Consider the following 15780-nt stretch of genomic DNA (forward strand, 5'->3'; position numbering starts at 1 on the left):
GACGCATTGTCGCTGGAGAAGAACCGCCCTTGCAAGAAGAAGACGCTATCATTGAAGTTGAGGTACCAGAACAACCAACTGATGAAATCCTTTTGATCGACCCGCAAAACTTTCAATATGAAGATATTCCCGAAGATGCGACAGATGAAGCACGTGAAGACGAGTTCGAGAGAAGCGACGATGATGATTGTAATGATAGTGATGAGAACGAAAACGATTTAGAGCGATGTAATATTGATGAGAACGAAAACGATTTAGAGTGATGTAATATATGTCTCTGATGTTGTATTTCTCTATTGTAACGTATGTTTAAAGAAATATTGTTTTTTTACCATCCTAATGTATGTGTAACAAATGTTGTTTTATATAATATGTATTTGTGTTAATTTTAAAAAAATTATTTGGAGTTTTAGGGTTTTAGAGTTTAAGTTGGAGAAAGAGCACAAAGTAGTAGAGAAGAGATATGATGTTAGATGATATGTGACTTTGGGGTTTAGGGATTTCATTCTCGGTGTTTAGGGTTAAGCGTTGTAAAATCGTCGTAAATGGTTATCTATTCCACGTAATTTCGTCGTAAATGGAAAAACGCGGGCCTGGTAACTTCGTCGTAAACGTGGGCCTTGTAAATTCGTCGTAAACCGATGTTTCGACGTAATTTCGTCGTAAATCGAAAAACGCGGGCCTGGTAACTTCGTCGTAATATTACGTCGCGTTTACGACGAAACATTTTCTATATATTGGGACGCCGAGACGAGTCTGCCTCGTCCATTCCTCCCAAACTCCTCTCCTCTCCCTCTAAGGTACATTCTCTTTCCTCCTTTTTTTTGTTTTTTAAGTTAGTTTAGGTTATTAATTAGTTAGGTAATTAGTTTAGGTGATTATTTAGATAATTAGTTTGATTAGTTAGATGACGGAATCCTATAGTTTAGGTGATTAGTTAGGTAACGGAATAATTTTTTAATTATGTCGTAATAATTGATTAAATTTATTTAAATTTTTTTTAGATGGCTCCTAGAAGGAAACCAGCAGCACCTACTTATGCCCAGTTGTTTGGCGATGGTTCCGGTACATCTTCTTTCGGTCCATCGTCTTCCGATGCAGTTCCAGACTCTCAGACTTCTCAGAGAGTTTTTTCGAGTCCTCCTCTTCCACCGCAGATGCCTCCACCTCCTCCTCCAGCGGCTGCACCTGAGCCTGTCCCAGAAGGTGCAGTTCATCCGGATTTACAGGTGCCTTCATATGCTCCCTTCGCGAGATATACGGTGGAGGATTTGCTTGCCCAGCCTGGACGGGAGGGTTTGGATGTTCTAGACCCCGAAGAACTTATTGGTAAGTTATTATTTTTTATTACTTTAAAATTTAATTAATTTTTATTTTGTAACGGTTAAATTGTTTTTTTTTCAGGTTTGGGGCTAACAACCGTGTTAGCCGGAGCGTTTCGGCGACGATTAAGGGTTACTACGACGGGGCATACCCGAACTGGAGCAAGACACCAAATCACGTTAAGATCACGTGGTTTAAATGTTTTGCGGTAAGATTTTTAAATTTAATTAAATTTTCACTTTTAAATATATATATATATATATATATATATATTTAGTTATATATATATATATATATATATATTTTTAGTATTTATTATTAATTGTAATTTTTTCAAAATTTTTATGTTTCAGCAAAAGTGGCATTGGTCTTTGGAAATCACCGAGAGGGTGAAGGCGGAATTCGTTGCAAAGGCAAAGATACGCCTCTGCAACACAGTCTCTGATTGGAAGGACAAGTGGGAGATCTACAGGTATGAGGGAAAGCCCACTGAGCTCACGACGGATGTGTGGGATGGCCTCATCGCCTATTGGGAGCACCCCTCTTCGATCAAAAAGGCCAATTCGTGTTCGGCTTCTCGAAGGACGAAGGATAAAGATGGTCATTTGCCCATGCTTCACAGAACCGGACAAAAACCTCATGCAGGAGTCCGTCTAGAAGCTGTAAGTTTTGTTTTAAATATATATTTTAAAATATTCAATTAATATAATTTATAATATTTAATTTAATTTTTTTTTGTAGTTCGAGAAGACGGGAGTCTTACCTTCTCTGTCTGACCTATTCAAGATGACTCACGCCACATCCGACGGAGTTTTTGTGGATCCTGCATCTGAGAAACTCTTCCGAACAGTGGCTGGTCGGATTGAAGAACGGGAGACGCAACTAACCCAGGAGTCTCCCGATGGATTACCAGTCACATTGTCCACCGAAGAGGTCGACAGAATCTTCGAAGAGGTAACTTAAAATTTTTGTTTACATTATTTTAAATATTTTAACATAATTAACTATATTAATATATGTTTTGATTTTATAGGTGGCTCCTAAAACGAAGGGACGGATAGTCGGTATAGGCTCTGTTAACGAAGTTGCAAGGGCAACTTCGTCATACACTTCGAGACGGGATGAAGAGACTGCTCAGATGAAGGCTCAAATGGATAGCCAGAAGGCTCAAATGGATAGCCAGCAGGTTCGTTTAGACTCTCTTGAAGATTTGCTAGACGTGATGGTCGTGGGAAACCCGGTTATGCAGAGAATGTTGAGTGAGAGACGAGCCGCTCTTGGAATGCCACCACGAGATCCCCAAGAGTCCGATCCAACCCGTCAACAGCCGAGCAACCCCACCAACTACTTCGACAATATGTAGTTTTTTTTATTTTTCTGTTTGTATTATGAATTTAAATATTATTGTATGACTTTTTAAAATATGTTTTCCAATTTCATATTTTATTTTAAATTTAAATTATTTTAAATTCTGAATATTAAATATAAATTAAAATCTATTATATACTAATTAATAATAATATAATAAGAAACGATGTAAACTCCTCGTAAACATTACATGGAGTTTACATCGAATGTTTACGAGTGATTAACATCGAAATATTTACGACGGTTTTACATCGAAATTTTTACGAGTGATTTACAACGAAAGTATTTACGTGTGCTTTACATCGAAATAATTACGTGGACTTTACATCGAAGACTTACGTGGCGTTTACGACGAATCCTTTCCCTGCGCTTTACGAGGAATATATTTCGTCGTAAACGTAACGAGTCGTTTACGACGAAACCTCCGTTACGACGGACGTTTAACAACGAAACGTCTTTCGACGTTAATTCGTCGTAACACCCCGTTTACGACGAATTTACAACGAATACTGCCCTAGTAAAAAATATGTTTTCTTGTAGTGTGTGCTGTCTATAAATTTAAGGCACGAATCCTGTTAACATTAACTAATCTGAGACGAAAACAGAACCGAAATGAAAGAAAATAAAAGAAAATCAAACGGAAAAGGAATAAAAGAAAATCAAACGGAAAAGGAAAAAAAAAACTCTTTTGGTGCATTCAGAACCTTTTTCTCTCTCTTTTTTAATTGGTGGTTTCAGAATTTTTAGTGAATCTAAGAAAAAATAAGATACTTGGATCAAGTATGGTACTGAGATCCATTACAAGGTAGGTTGTATAGTTACTGATCTTGTTGATAAAAAGAGTTAGTAAATATGCTTATGACTGGTAAACAATTGAAAGTAAAAAGGTGGGAGAAAGCAGGAGAAAAACTATGTAGATCTACTATAATCAGTGTTATAATTTCGACCGTTTTTTATAAAAAAAGATTGTTCTCCGAAAAGAACACAGTATTTGATAACACAAATGATTTTACTCTGAATATGTTTGTTTTCCTCTCAATCTATTTCGAGAGCGTTAAACTAATTTAAGTCTGCTATGGTGCCTCTTTAGCCTGATAAAAATCAGGCACCAAACTTAATGAAAATTCACATATACTAAAATGATTAAAAAAAAGATATATTTCATTTTTCACAAAAATTAATTAAGATTTTTTTGAAAAATTAGTTAAGGTACTCTCTATCTAAGTTGAGAAGATTATTTATAATCCAACGTCAGTAACTAGCTAGTTCTTTGTACATGATGAAACTTTTGCAGCGTGAAGTGCCCTTTTTTCTTCGTGTTCTTTACGTCTTTTCTTCCTTTTTTCCTTTTGATTTCTTCTCAGTTTGATATTCTAATTTTGTTCAACTTTAGTTGAGAATCCTAATATGATTTATGGCTTAAACTACTCTTTTTGATTTTTAATAGTAGATACAAAACCTTTCGTCTCCTCTCAACTCTTTCCATATTTTGCTGTTGTTGTAATGTACTAATCAGCAAAAAAACGGTTATAATTTAAATCTAGTTGCGCAGCAATTGGACCCTTATAATTCCAGGCTTAAAAAGAATGACATTTCAACTCCTCTTGCTGATGCATTACCAAATTACCAATTATGCCTTGAGAGTTCCCTTTCTTTGAACGATGAGAGTAACAATCCAACAACAAGACTTTTGAGCACATCTTAATTCAAAATCTCAAGCTTCTACTTAAATTAAGTGGAAAGCCGTTCTCTCCCTTGTAATTAGTGCACGGTTTAGTATAAGAGATAAGTATAATTGTATAAAGTCTTTATGCGAATGAATCGTTAAAGGAAATTCTGGAGATAATTTACATATGTTTAGAATCCCTTATATATTAAAAGTGAAACATTGTAATAAATGCGATCACACTAAACTGGACACATGTCACGTGTAGAAGCATTGTAATAAATGCGTTCACATTAAAATGAACACATGTCACATGTAGAGAGCTTCTCAGCCAAACTCTACATAAATATGTTCACACTATGTACTTTACGTTTTTTTAATATAAAACTCACAGATTCTTCTTTACGTTATTTTTACTGTTTACAAATAGAGCTGGACAAATTATTTATAAATTTTGATTCGATTCGATATCCATTTTGATTCGAACCAAAAAATCCGGATATCCGTTACTCTACGAAAAAAATCAAATACTAATGCAATATCCGTACAAAAAAAAACAAATCACAAATATCAATAATTTTTTTTTTGACATCATTTTAAACCACAAATATCAATATTTATAGGAACGGATATCCAATTTGATATGTTATATATATATATATACACATATATTTAAAGATGTGCAATTCTCCTAAATAGACTATTTTCAAGTTTTGATCGCAAAATAGACCACAAGGAGGAAAATGACCAAAATGTTTCATTTAATAGGTAAAAGGATCCTAATACCCTAGATATATAAAAAAATAAAAAAAAAATTTATAAAAAGTAATTTTTTTTTTAGTTTTAGATTATATGTTTTCAAATTCGAACTTTTTTATAATTTTTTTTTAACTTATTTTTTTGAAAAACAATTTTTTTTTTCAAATTTTTTTTTTTGTAATTCGAAAATACTTTTTGAAACTATTTTTCAAATTTTTATTTTCAAATTTTTAATATTTATTTTTTATTTTATAAAATTTTAAATCTTAATCACAAATCTCCACCTCTTAACTCTAAACTCTAAGGTTTGGATTAGTTAACCTAAAGAGTATAAGTGTATATTTACCTCTAAGGAATTATATATAAGTTATATATTAGTGCTATCCTAGGGTATTTCCCTTTAAAGAATTATATATAAGTTATATCTTATAGTTTATATAAATTTTACAATATTTTTATTTTTAAATAATTTCATTTTAAGAATTTTTTTTTTTCATGTATTATTTGAAAAAATGTCATTTAATATTAATTAACATTATCTTTATATATTTATCAACTATTTTTATATACTTTTACATACACATACATGTGCACATTGACGTGAGCACCTTATTTATTTACCACAACTGAAATATCTAATTTGTTTGGAAGTTAAAATATTCTTTTTTTAATGTTTATTTCACTATCGACCAAATTGTAATAAAATGATTTGTCTTAATTATTTTCTTTTCTTTTTAAACTATTATCCATTTAGAAACTATAATATGAAACCATTGGTTCGACATCACGACTATCTAAGATTCATAACATGAAAAAAAACAAATAATAGTAATTTTTGATTATCACAGAAAAAAAAACCAAAAACATCAAACATTTTAACCGAACAAACCAAATAAATACTGATTTAAAATGATAGTTATATTTTAGGAGATTAATAACAAAAAAACAACCTAAAACCGAACCGATATCCAGATTAAACAGATTAATGTCGCTTTATTTAAAAAAATAACGAAATTAATAATCACATTCCGCGCAAGGCGCGAATTATTACCTAGTGTATATTAATTACGTAAATTTTGTTAATCGTTAGTTGGATAAGTTCTAAGTCTCATAAGCAACCTTACTTGTTATATATTTCATAAAAACTTACTTGTTATGTAAATATGCTAAAATGATCAACTATCAAGATTTACCACTCAAACTCTTCTTCTCCATTATGAAAGAAATCCAGACCTTGAAACCAAGAAAATGAAATGGGGTTATGGTTGTAACTACCGCCATCCGGGTTCAATTTACGGTGGGAGAGACTATTTACAATGTTTGGGTTTCCGGCAAAGAGGTGAAACCACCTTTTTTTTTACCAAAAAAAAAGAAAATGAAATGTACTTATTGACGTTTGAAGCTTAATATTTTGGATTACGTTTAAGTCTTTATTAATACAAACGAGAATAAACCCTAGCTCGTAGACAGATGGATTTATCACGAATCATCTTCATAATCAATGGCTGAAAATGGAATGGACAGTTTGATTGCACTGGTAAACGTCGTGGTCACTGCTTTATATTGTACTCTGCTTTTGGAGGTTATATTCATTTGTGACCGTTGTTGACTGTGCTTACTCTTCGGCTGCTCGACTGGTCGAGCTTGGGCTTAAGTTGAGACTGGGCCAATTCTGTGTCGTAAATAATCTTGGCCTTTCTTTTCTCTTCAGCGGTAAAGATTTTTTTTTATTTTGTTGCTGAGAAGCACTTCTCTGTTATTAGAGCCGGCCCTTGAAGGAAGTTGAGGAAGCTGTTGCTTCCAGCTGCCACAGATTATGAAAAATTTCGGCCTTATTTTGACAGGAAGTTCTTATTAACGTTACAAAAAAATATATATTGATATGTTTTTATTTATTTAATTAATATACTTTTTTAATTAATATACTTATAAATTTTAAAGAATATATACAACCCAAAAAACCTTATATGTTATGCGTGTATGTGGAAATACTTAATTATTCACCTATTGTCCAAGTAATAATAAGTTCTTTGGAATATAGACGTTTTTTCTCTCTCCTCTCTTTGGGGCGACAGAAAAGCGATAAGAGTTTAGTTTCCCCCTTCGCACCGACGGTTTCGGCCTCACGCCGCCGTCGAGAACTCCTCTCCACCCCCTCTTCTTACCAAAATGGGGAAGCATAGGAAGTCAGGCGCTTTGATGCTATTTCCGTCCTCGAAATTTCTTCGTCTGGCGACTCTTGCTTGTGGCTCCTCCTGTAAAGCCGTTCAAGATGTCTCTCCGACAAAGGCGTATTCCTCCATTTCCGAATCTGGATCTGTTCCAACTTCTCCAATAGGCACTGTTGGAGGTCCAACCTCCAGTTCTGATCTGGCTCTAGATGCGGACCTTCTCTCTCCGGTTGATGGAGTTCCATCTCTGGCTGTATCTTTTCCTGGTGACTTTGCAGATCCATCCTATGACACCTCTCTCCTCACTCCTACGGCGGTGAAAGGAACTTCTCAAGCCAGTGAAAAAATCTCTCCTTGCGGCCACAACGAATCAACGCAAGCTGGTTCACCTCGGTTACTGGCTGATAGGATTAAGGAATCATCTCTACTGGAAGAATTAGGCTCGCCTACAACTCACGTTTATGGTGCTCCATTTATTCTTATTCCAGATGATAACATACGATCTACAAAAGAAGAATTCAAGGATTTCTTATTTGCTCAGTTCCCTAGTGATGTACCTTCAATGGGGAGAATTATTGGCGTGATTAATGATGTCTGGGCTCGCTCTGGTCCACACATTTATGTTCATAAAGTGGGACATGGGACTTACATCCTGAAGGTTACTAGTGAGAAAACTAGGGGTCTTCTTCTCAGCAGATAAGCGTGGATGATTGCTGGATGCCCTATGTTTCTTGCTCCATGGTCTCCGGAATTATCGCAGAACAACTTACATCTGCGGTGGTTGCTATTGAGTTTCGTGGAGTCCCGTACCTCTTATTCAACCATCAGAGCTTGAGTAGGATTGCAACAGCTATAGGTAAACCTGTCTCACTTGGCCCTGAAACAGAGAGGAAAGAAAACTTTGAGGTGGCAAAAGTTTGGGTTCGAGTGGATCTTTTAGCTGAGCTACCTACAACAGTTATCTCGGGCTATTCCAATGGCCGTGAAAATGTGATATCGGTCTCATACCCTTGGCTGCCTACGAAATGTGCATGGCCAACATCTTTGTCCTTCCGCTGTCTCAACCTGGAATCGGATTGATAAGTCCCATGATACCGGACCTGTTCAGAACACAGCAAGGTCTACAAGCCGTGAATCTAAAAATAGAAGACAGTCTTGCCCCAGCAGATCGCGCCGTGAGACAGCAAACCTAATCTACAGGGCTAAGGGTCCAGTCATTGGCACAGAGTACCAGATAATACGAAAAGCACGACAAGAGATGATCATAGATCGTCCAACTATGGTTATGGAGGATGAGCAAATTGTGCATGAGGCTGCCATTGGGGTTGCTATTATAGGACAAGCTGAAGGGTCCTCTGCTGTTAGTGACTTGCCTGTTGACTGCAATTTATCTCGTATTGTAGTGGATAATTGGACAGAAGAAGTGGAGAAGCAGACAGATGCTCCTGAGTCAAAGTCTTTGGCGGAAGATAGTATTAAAACGTCTTCAGCGCCGAAGCAAACTGTCTCACTTGATCACATAATGGGGTTCTCCACTGTCCATGTGTATCATGAAGAGGGCGGGTCTTTCGCAGGCCCCCGTGATGGCAGTACAGACGATTCAGAAGCTCCTTTTCTTTTGGTCAACAATCGGAAGAGTAGCCGAAAGGCTACAAAAGCCTAATCATCGTATTAAATATATTTTTTTGCGTGGAATGTTAGAGGACTGAACAGTGACATACACCACACCTCTGTTAAAGATTGGATTAATGTAAATAAACTTCTTTTTGGAGCTTATTTAGAAACAAGGATTCAACCCATCAACTCTAGACGGATCACTGGAGCTCTCCCAGCAGGTTGGAAGTATTTTGCAAACTCTGAGCATCATGATAATGCCATAATCATTGTCGTATGGCACCCGAGTGTTTCAGTCACGGTTTATCAAGCTTCTGCTCAACTTGTGACTTGTGGTATCTTCATTTTGGCAGAGAATTTCACCTTAACTGTCAGCTTTGTCTATGGGTTTAACCAAGTGGAGGAGAGGAGGCAGTTATGGGAGGAGCTGGCTGTTATAAATGACACAACACCAGTGTCTAGATGCCCATGGGCAATGCTAGGTGATTTTAACCAAATCATGCGAGCAGATCATCATTCGAATTATCTACATTCTGATATGGATTCTTCATGCATTGAGGACTTCAACATCGCTATGCAGGATGCAGAAATCTTTGAGACTCAATCTAATGGTTTACCTCACTCTTGGTGGAACAATCAAGATGCAGACCCGATCGCTAAGAAGATAGATCATGCCCTGATTAACCATCATTGGGCAGAAAAGTTTCCGGATGCTTATTGTGAATTTCTGGAGCCAGGCCAGTCTGACCACGCACCATGTTTGTTCAGAATGCCCTCCTTTAATAGACGGGTTGTAAAGACTTTCAAGTTCTTCCATCATACTATGGATCACTCAGATTTTTTGGAGACTGGTAGAGCTTCATGGAACTGTCCAGCGATCCATGGATCTTTACAATTCAAACTTGCAAGGTCCCTGAAACTTTTAAAAGGTCCTTTACGAAGACTGAATACCCGACACTATAGCAGGATCTCACTTAGAGTGAAAGAGCAAGCTGCTAAGGTTTCTTTGATTCAGCGGCAGTTACTTACTAATCCAAACTTAGAAATCGCTGTGATAGAACATCAATAGCGTGCTAGATGGCAGATGTTGGCTAAGGCTGAGGCAAAGTTCTTCAGACAGAAATCTCGGATTCGATGGCATAACTTGGGGTACAGAGACACAACATTCTACCACAAGACAGCTGTGCAGCGAGCAAACATAAACCATATCCATTTCCTCAAAGATGCCAATGATCAACTAATTGGATCATCCGAGGGTATTAAGCTACATACTGCAGAGTACTTCGAAGACATCTTGGGTTCCACAAATCTTGCAGAATCACCAGATACGGTTGAACAGCTGAGAGATTTAATGCCTTTCCGCTGCTCAGAAGCTCAAGGGCAGGAACTCCAAAGAGAGGTCTCGGCTGAGGAAATCACCAAGACTGTTTTTGCTCTCCATCTAAGCAAGTGCCTTGGACCTGACGAATACTCGGTTGAGTTCCTACATTTTTCTTGGGCCATCGTCGGGAAGGTTATTATTGCAGGGGTTCAAGAGTTCTTTAGGAATGACCACCTCTTGAAATATCTAAATAACACGGCCATTGCTCTAATACCGAAAACTTCACAGGCTTGCAAACTGGGAGAGTTCTGGCCAATAAGCTGTTGCAATATTATCTATAAGGTGATATCTAAGATAATTGCAAACATGCTTAAACCTATGCTCCAGTTGTGTATTAGTAACAACCATGCTGCTTTTCTCAAAGGCAGAAGCCTAGGTGAGAACGTCCTTCTCTCTTCAGTGCTAATCAGAGATTACACGAAGTCATCATGTCAGAAGAGCTCAATGCTGAAAGTAGATCTCCAGAAAGCTTTCGACACCGTATGCTGGGACTTCGTCTTAAAATTGCTAGAGGCTCAGGATTTTCCACCACTTTTTAGGATATGGATCAAAGAGTGTATTACTTCACCGTGGTAGGGAAACTGTATGTCTCCATACCTTTTTGTTATGAACATGGAGGCTATATCCAAAGTTCTCGAGAATGCAGTTGAGAATGGGAAGATCAAGCTGCATCCTAACTGTAAAGATCCACGTGTTACTCACTTACATTTTGTAGATAACCTACTTGTCTTCTCGGATGGATCCCGTCATTCCCTCAAAGATATCTCTGACGTTATGGCTGAATTCAAAACTGTGAGCAGCCTTGAATTGAACCCCAGGAAATCAGAAATCTTCTTTGGAGGGTATCTGGACATTGAAGCATCAGTATTGAGCGATCTCTCTGGGTTCAAGCTTGGCACCTTTCCTATAAGATATCTTGGCCTTTCGTTAAAGCCTGGTAAAAGACTCTCTCTTCCTGTTCTCCAACCACTGATTGATAAGATTGGAAGTAAACTTCAGAGTTGGACAGTCAAGTACCTCTCTTTCACGGGAAAGATCACTCTTATCTCTTCGGTTATCTGTGGCTTGGTGAATTTCTGGAGTGCGGTGTTTGTTTTGCCCAAAGATTTCTACGCTGAAATAGATTCAATGTGTGATGGTTTCCTTTGGAACAATGATGCATCATCAGCTAGAGGATCTCGGGTAGCTTGGGCTGCTATATGCAAGCCAAAGGCTGAAGGAGATTTTGGAATCAGACGTTTGGAGGATTTTGAAAAATTCTTCAGGCTCAAAAAAGTGTGGAATTTCTTCACTACTTCAGGGTCTATCTGGGTTGCTTGGCTCAAAAGACACACGTTCAGAAGGCTGGGGTTTTGGCTGACTCCTGACTCGAATAGGTTTATTTACAACAATAAAATAGGCACGTAACGTAGTACATAAGATGATATAGAACAATAAAACAGCTCGTTGCAATTAAGTTATCATGAACGTGTTATGTTTGCATGGCTGAAAATTATATTTGGATCTTTAATGACAATCTCAAGATACGTCATCTCCAAAATTGGGCTAGTTATCAAGAAAACTAAAGCACATTGACTATGGAATTGAATCTCTTATCATATTTAACATTCACATTGAAGATGAATGTGTAAGATGACATAACAATATAACTGTGAATTATTTTGTTCAAGTTACGTCAATGTGAATATTAAACATTGAATGTTTAAGTTACGTCAATGTGGATGCTAAACACTGAAATATGGTCTTGCCTAACAAACTCAAGTTACGTAATGTGAATGTTAAACATAAAGCAGAGTCAAAGACTTGAGCAGATTATATAAAATTGTGTTATATAATCATTGAACCTTCACTATGAATTATGTTGCTCTGTCTCGATGGTGTGATGTTTTTGGATTGATGATTGCGTTTTGTTTGTAGGCAACACTATTCACATTCAATAAACGCAAGAAAGATCACTTTGAGACAATCAGCTGCCACATCATTATTAACAAACATTGTTGTTGGACCCAATTTCGGTCACCACATTAATGGGCTGCGATCAAAGATATGGACCGTAAGGAACTGAAGCCCATAGCAAGCAATCGAGCTCGAAAACGAAGACTCCGAGGTCCCGGAGATCGCGGAGCAGTCCCGGAGATCGTGGAGCAGTTACGAAGATCACGAGGTCGACTTACTATAAAGGAAGGAGAACGGACATGAAGAAGCACACGTTGAAAACCCTAAAGAGAGCTACACACATACATCGACCTTGTTCTCATCCTCATTTTAGATTCTTCCTTTACAGATCTTATTTGTATCACTCGATCTAGTTCAGCTCATTTTATTCGATCTTATTCATCAATAAAATCCATTTTTACCTACTGGAAACTGTTTAACATCTTTGTATTCTAAAGATATTGTTTCTTACATCATTTGTCTTCCCTAGATCAAACCCCGATCACTATCAAATACTTAGTGTAGATTTTAGGTTCTACATTTTGGCGCCGACTGTGGGAAAGATAAAGGAAAAACATATTTGCTAAGAAACCGATCTAAATTTCCTAAGCGCGATTATGGATCCCAACCAAACCGTCGGAACCACACCCTCAAGAGTCAACGACATCGATCCTATCGGATTCGACTCTATCGGATTTGACTCGGGGACCGAAGTGACACCAACTGGGTTAACGGGAGCCAATGACGCGACCGGAACAACCCAGACGCAACGAATCCCTCCGATCGGGACTTCAATTCAAGATCGATCTCTCCCGATCAATCAGACATCGATCCCAGAACGAGTCGTAGCTCGAGTCTGGAATCGTCCCGGGGATAGACAATCCGCCGATGAGCTGACCCGATCTCAATCCTGACCAATTTTGCCGACCCCTTTAGCACAAATTCGAGAAGAAATGACCGAACTTCGAGGAATGCTCTCGTCTCAAATCGACGAAATTCGTAACCAAAGGATCGCCAATCAGACCATCGCTAATCAACTAGACCAGGCTGAGAGGGAACTCGCAGAGCATCGAGCTACAAACGTTCGAGAAAGAAATCAAACTCCCCTCGATCTGTTACGAGGGACGTCGAACCCCCAAAACGCCGGTCTATTTGGTACTCCGGAGATCCCAAGCGCTCAATCCGGATGCTACACGGGAGAAAACTCACAACGACCCCCGCCGCAGGGCATGACCCACTGAAGCTTAAGCTATAGCGGATTGGACGAAATCGACACTGGACTGCAACGTCCACGAAGTACTCCGATCCAATTCCAGAACGGATCAACGGAAAGGTAGGGGGAACCAAGAACACAGACCCTGCCGCCAAACCATTCGATCCCCGAAAATCGAACTCCATCTGCCACGAGGACCTTCCACCAAGCGGGATTCGATAACTCAATAGAACAAGCTCGGAGGCACGATCTTCGCGGTCCCGTTAATATTGATCCCCAAAGGGAAGACCTAGGGATCCCGAGTGAAACCGCAGCGTCCCAGAATTATATCGAGAGGAACGATGTCGAGCTCAAGAGGATACATGCGTTCGTACATATGGCAACGAGCTCTGCCATAGATATCGACATGGTCATCGAAAAAACCAGAAGGACTCCATTTACAAACAGAATCGCCAGCGTAAGGCTTCATCACGTTGGGAAACTAAAATTCCCCGAATATGCAGGAAACACAGACCCAAAGGCCCACGTACGAGCATTTCGTCTAGTAATATCGAGAGCACACCTCACCGACGACGAAAAAGAGGCTGGTTACTGCTGCTTCTTTGCCGAGAACCTCACGGGGGCCGCCTTTGAATGGTTCACTGGACTTGAAGAAAACTCGATTGACAATTTCACTCAGCTGGTATCTACCTTCCTCAAACAGTATTCAGTCTTCATAGAGACAAGAGTTACCGAGGCAGATCTTTGGAATCTCAAGCAAGCACCTTCCGAACCGTTGAGAGTGTACACAAATAAGTTCAGAGAAATCAAGGCCAAGATTTCGCATCCGAATGAGGTCGTCGCCCTAGCAGCATTGAAGAATGGCATCTGGTTCTCATCCAAATTCTGGGAAGAACTAGCAGTACGAGCACCTATCTCGTTGGATGACGCCCTAAACCGAGCCTCTTACTTCGCCACCCACGAAGAGGAGGTCGCAGCCTTAAAAGAACAGTATATCGAGAACAAGAATAATGCGACTAAAAAGCCTACTGCTCCTAAGGAGCCAGCGACCAAAGGACAACATTCCTATGCAATAAACAACTCACCACAAAAATCTTCGACATACGACCTCAGCAAATATTGCGTCTTCCATGACCGCAAAGGCCATTCGACCGAAGAATGTCGAGCCGCGCTTCGCAGTCTGAACGAAAATAAGAAAACCACAGAAGAAACCAGAGAGGAAGAAGAAGAGCCAGTGACTGCAAAATCCAACCGAAAGGCCAAATTCTCGACAAACAAAAGAGGCAGGGAGACCGAGCAGGAATCACCGAGTTCTCCACCCCCAGCTCCGAAGAAAAGAGTCGACATGATTTCGTGGGGGCCAAACAACAACGCAACCGACGAAATCAAGAGCCAGACCGAAGGGAAAATACGCTTCGAGATCACGGTAGCGATCCGCACATTAGAAAACCCCAATTCGTGAGCTACTGGAAAAACCAACTACCCTACAAATTCAGAAAAAAGACAGAATGCAGACCCTTAATCGCAATATGTCTGGGGGACAGAGGCACCACCGACCAGCACTAACCAAGAAATGGAATTTTCCGGCCTACGACAAAGGCAAAAAACGAATGACTTCATTTACGGAGGTTCCAAGTTCTGCAATTCGGTTAACTCGATCAAAGCGTACCAACGGAGAGCTGAAAACAACGTAGGAGTGAGAGAGCCCCTATCAGGCCCCGATTACGAAATCACCTTCGACGAAAATGAGACCGCAGATCTCGACAAACCACACGACGACGCCCTCGTAATACGACTCGACGTCGGCGGTTGCGAACTATCTCGAGTAATGATCGACACCAGAAGCTCGGCCGATGTCCTCTTCTACGACGCGTTCAAAAGAATGGGATTCACCAAAGCACTCCTAAAGCAAGAGCGAACTCGCCTTATCGGGTTCGCAGGAGAAACAACCTACTCCCTCGGATCGATCGAGCTCGCGGTAACCGCTGGGTGAGTCAGGAAAATCGTAGAATTCATCGTGATACACCGTCCATCCCCGTTCAACGCAATCCTTGGGAGGCCTTGCTATATAGCATGAGGGCAGTTCCCTCAACATATCACCAATGCCTGAAATTTCCAACCCCGAAAGGAGTCTAGACTATCAGAGGAAGCCAGAAGAGCTCCAGGATAAGCTACCTAGCAAGCTTCAAGGACATCGAGCAACATTCCTAAATCAAGCAGCCAAAACCAACAACAGACGTACCCATCTGCACGAACCATCGAACAACAGACCCAGTCCCTGGGGAAATAATCGAACTACGTTATGACTTGATCCCTCAACGAGGATACGTAGGCAACTCACGACACGAGT

The 15780-nt window shown here is 39.3% G+C and overlaps 2 protein-coding genes across 2 annotated transcripts; both read left to right on the plus strand.

Moving 5' to 3' along the window:
* Nucleotides 1–7285: 7285 nt before the first annotated feature.
* Nucleotides 7286–9970, plus strand: LOC106377919. The gene is made up of 4 exons (XM_048748762.1): nucleotides 7286–7952; nucleotides 8048–8286; nucleotides 8396–8876; nucleotides 9069–9970. The coding sequence occupies exons 1-4, from the start codon at nucleotides 7286–7288 to the stop codon at nucleotides 9968–9970; spliced, it is 2289 nt and encodes a 762-aa protein (XP_048604719.1).
* A 3836-nt stretch (nucleotides 9971–13806) lies between these two features.
* Nucleotides 13807–14892, plus strand: LOC106377920. Its single transcript, XM_013818134.2, has one exon. It carries the CDS (start codon nucleotides 13807–13809, stop codon nucleotides 14890–14892), a length of 1086 nt encoding a protein of 361 aa, XP_013673588.2.
* Nucleotides 14893–15780: the final 888 nt, after the last annotated feature.

Source organism: Brassica napus, chromosome C2 (genome assembly GCF_020379485.1).
Source record: "Brassica napus cultivar Da-Ae chromosome C2, Da-Ae, whole genome shotgun sequence".
In the NCBI taxonomy this organism is placed as follows: Eukaryota; Viridiplantae; Streptophyta; class Magnoliopsida; order Brassicales; family Brassicaceae; genus Brassica; species Brassica napus.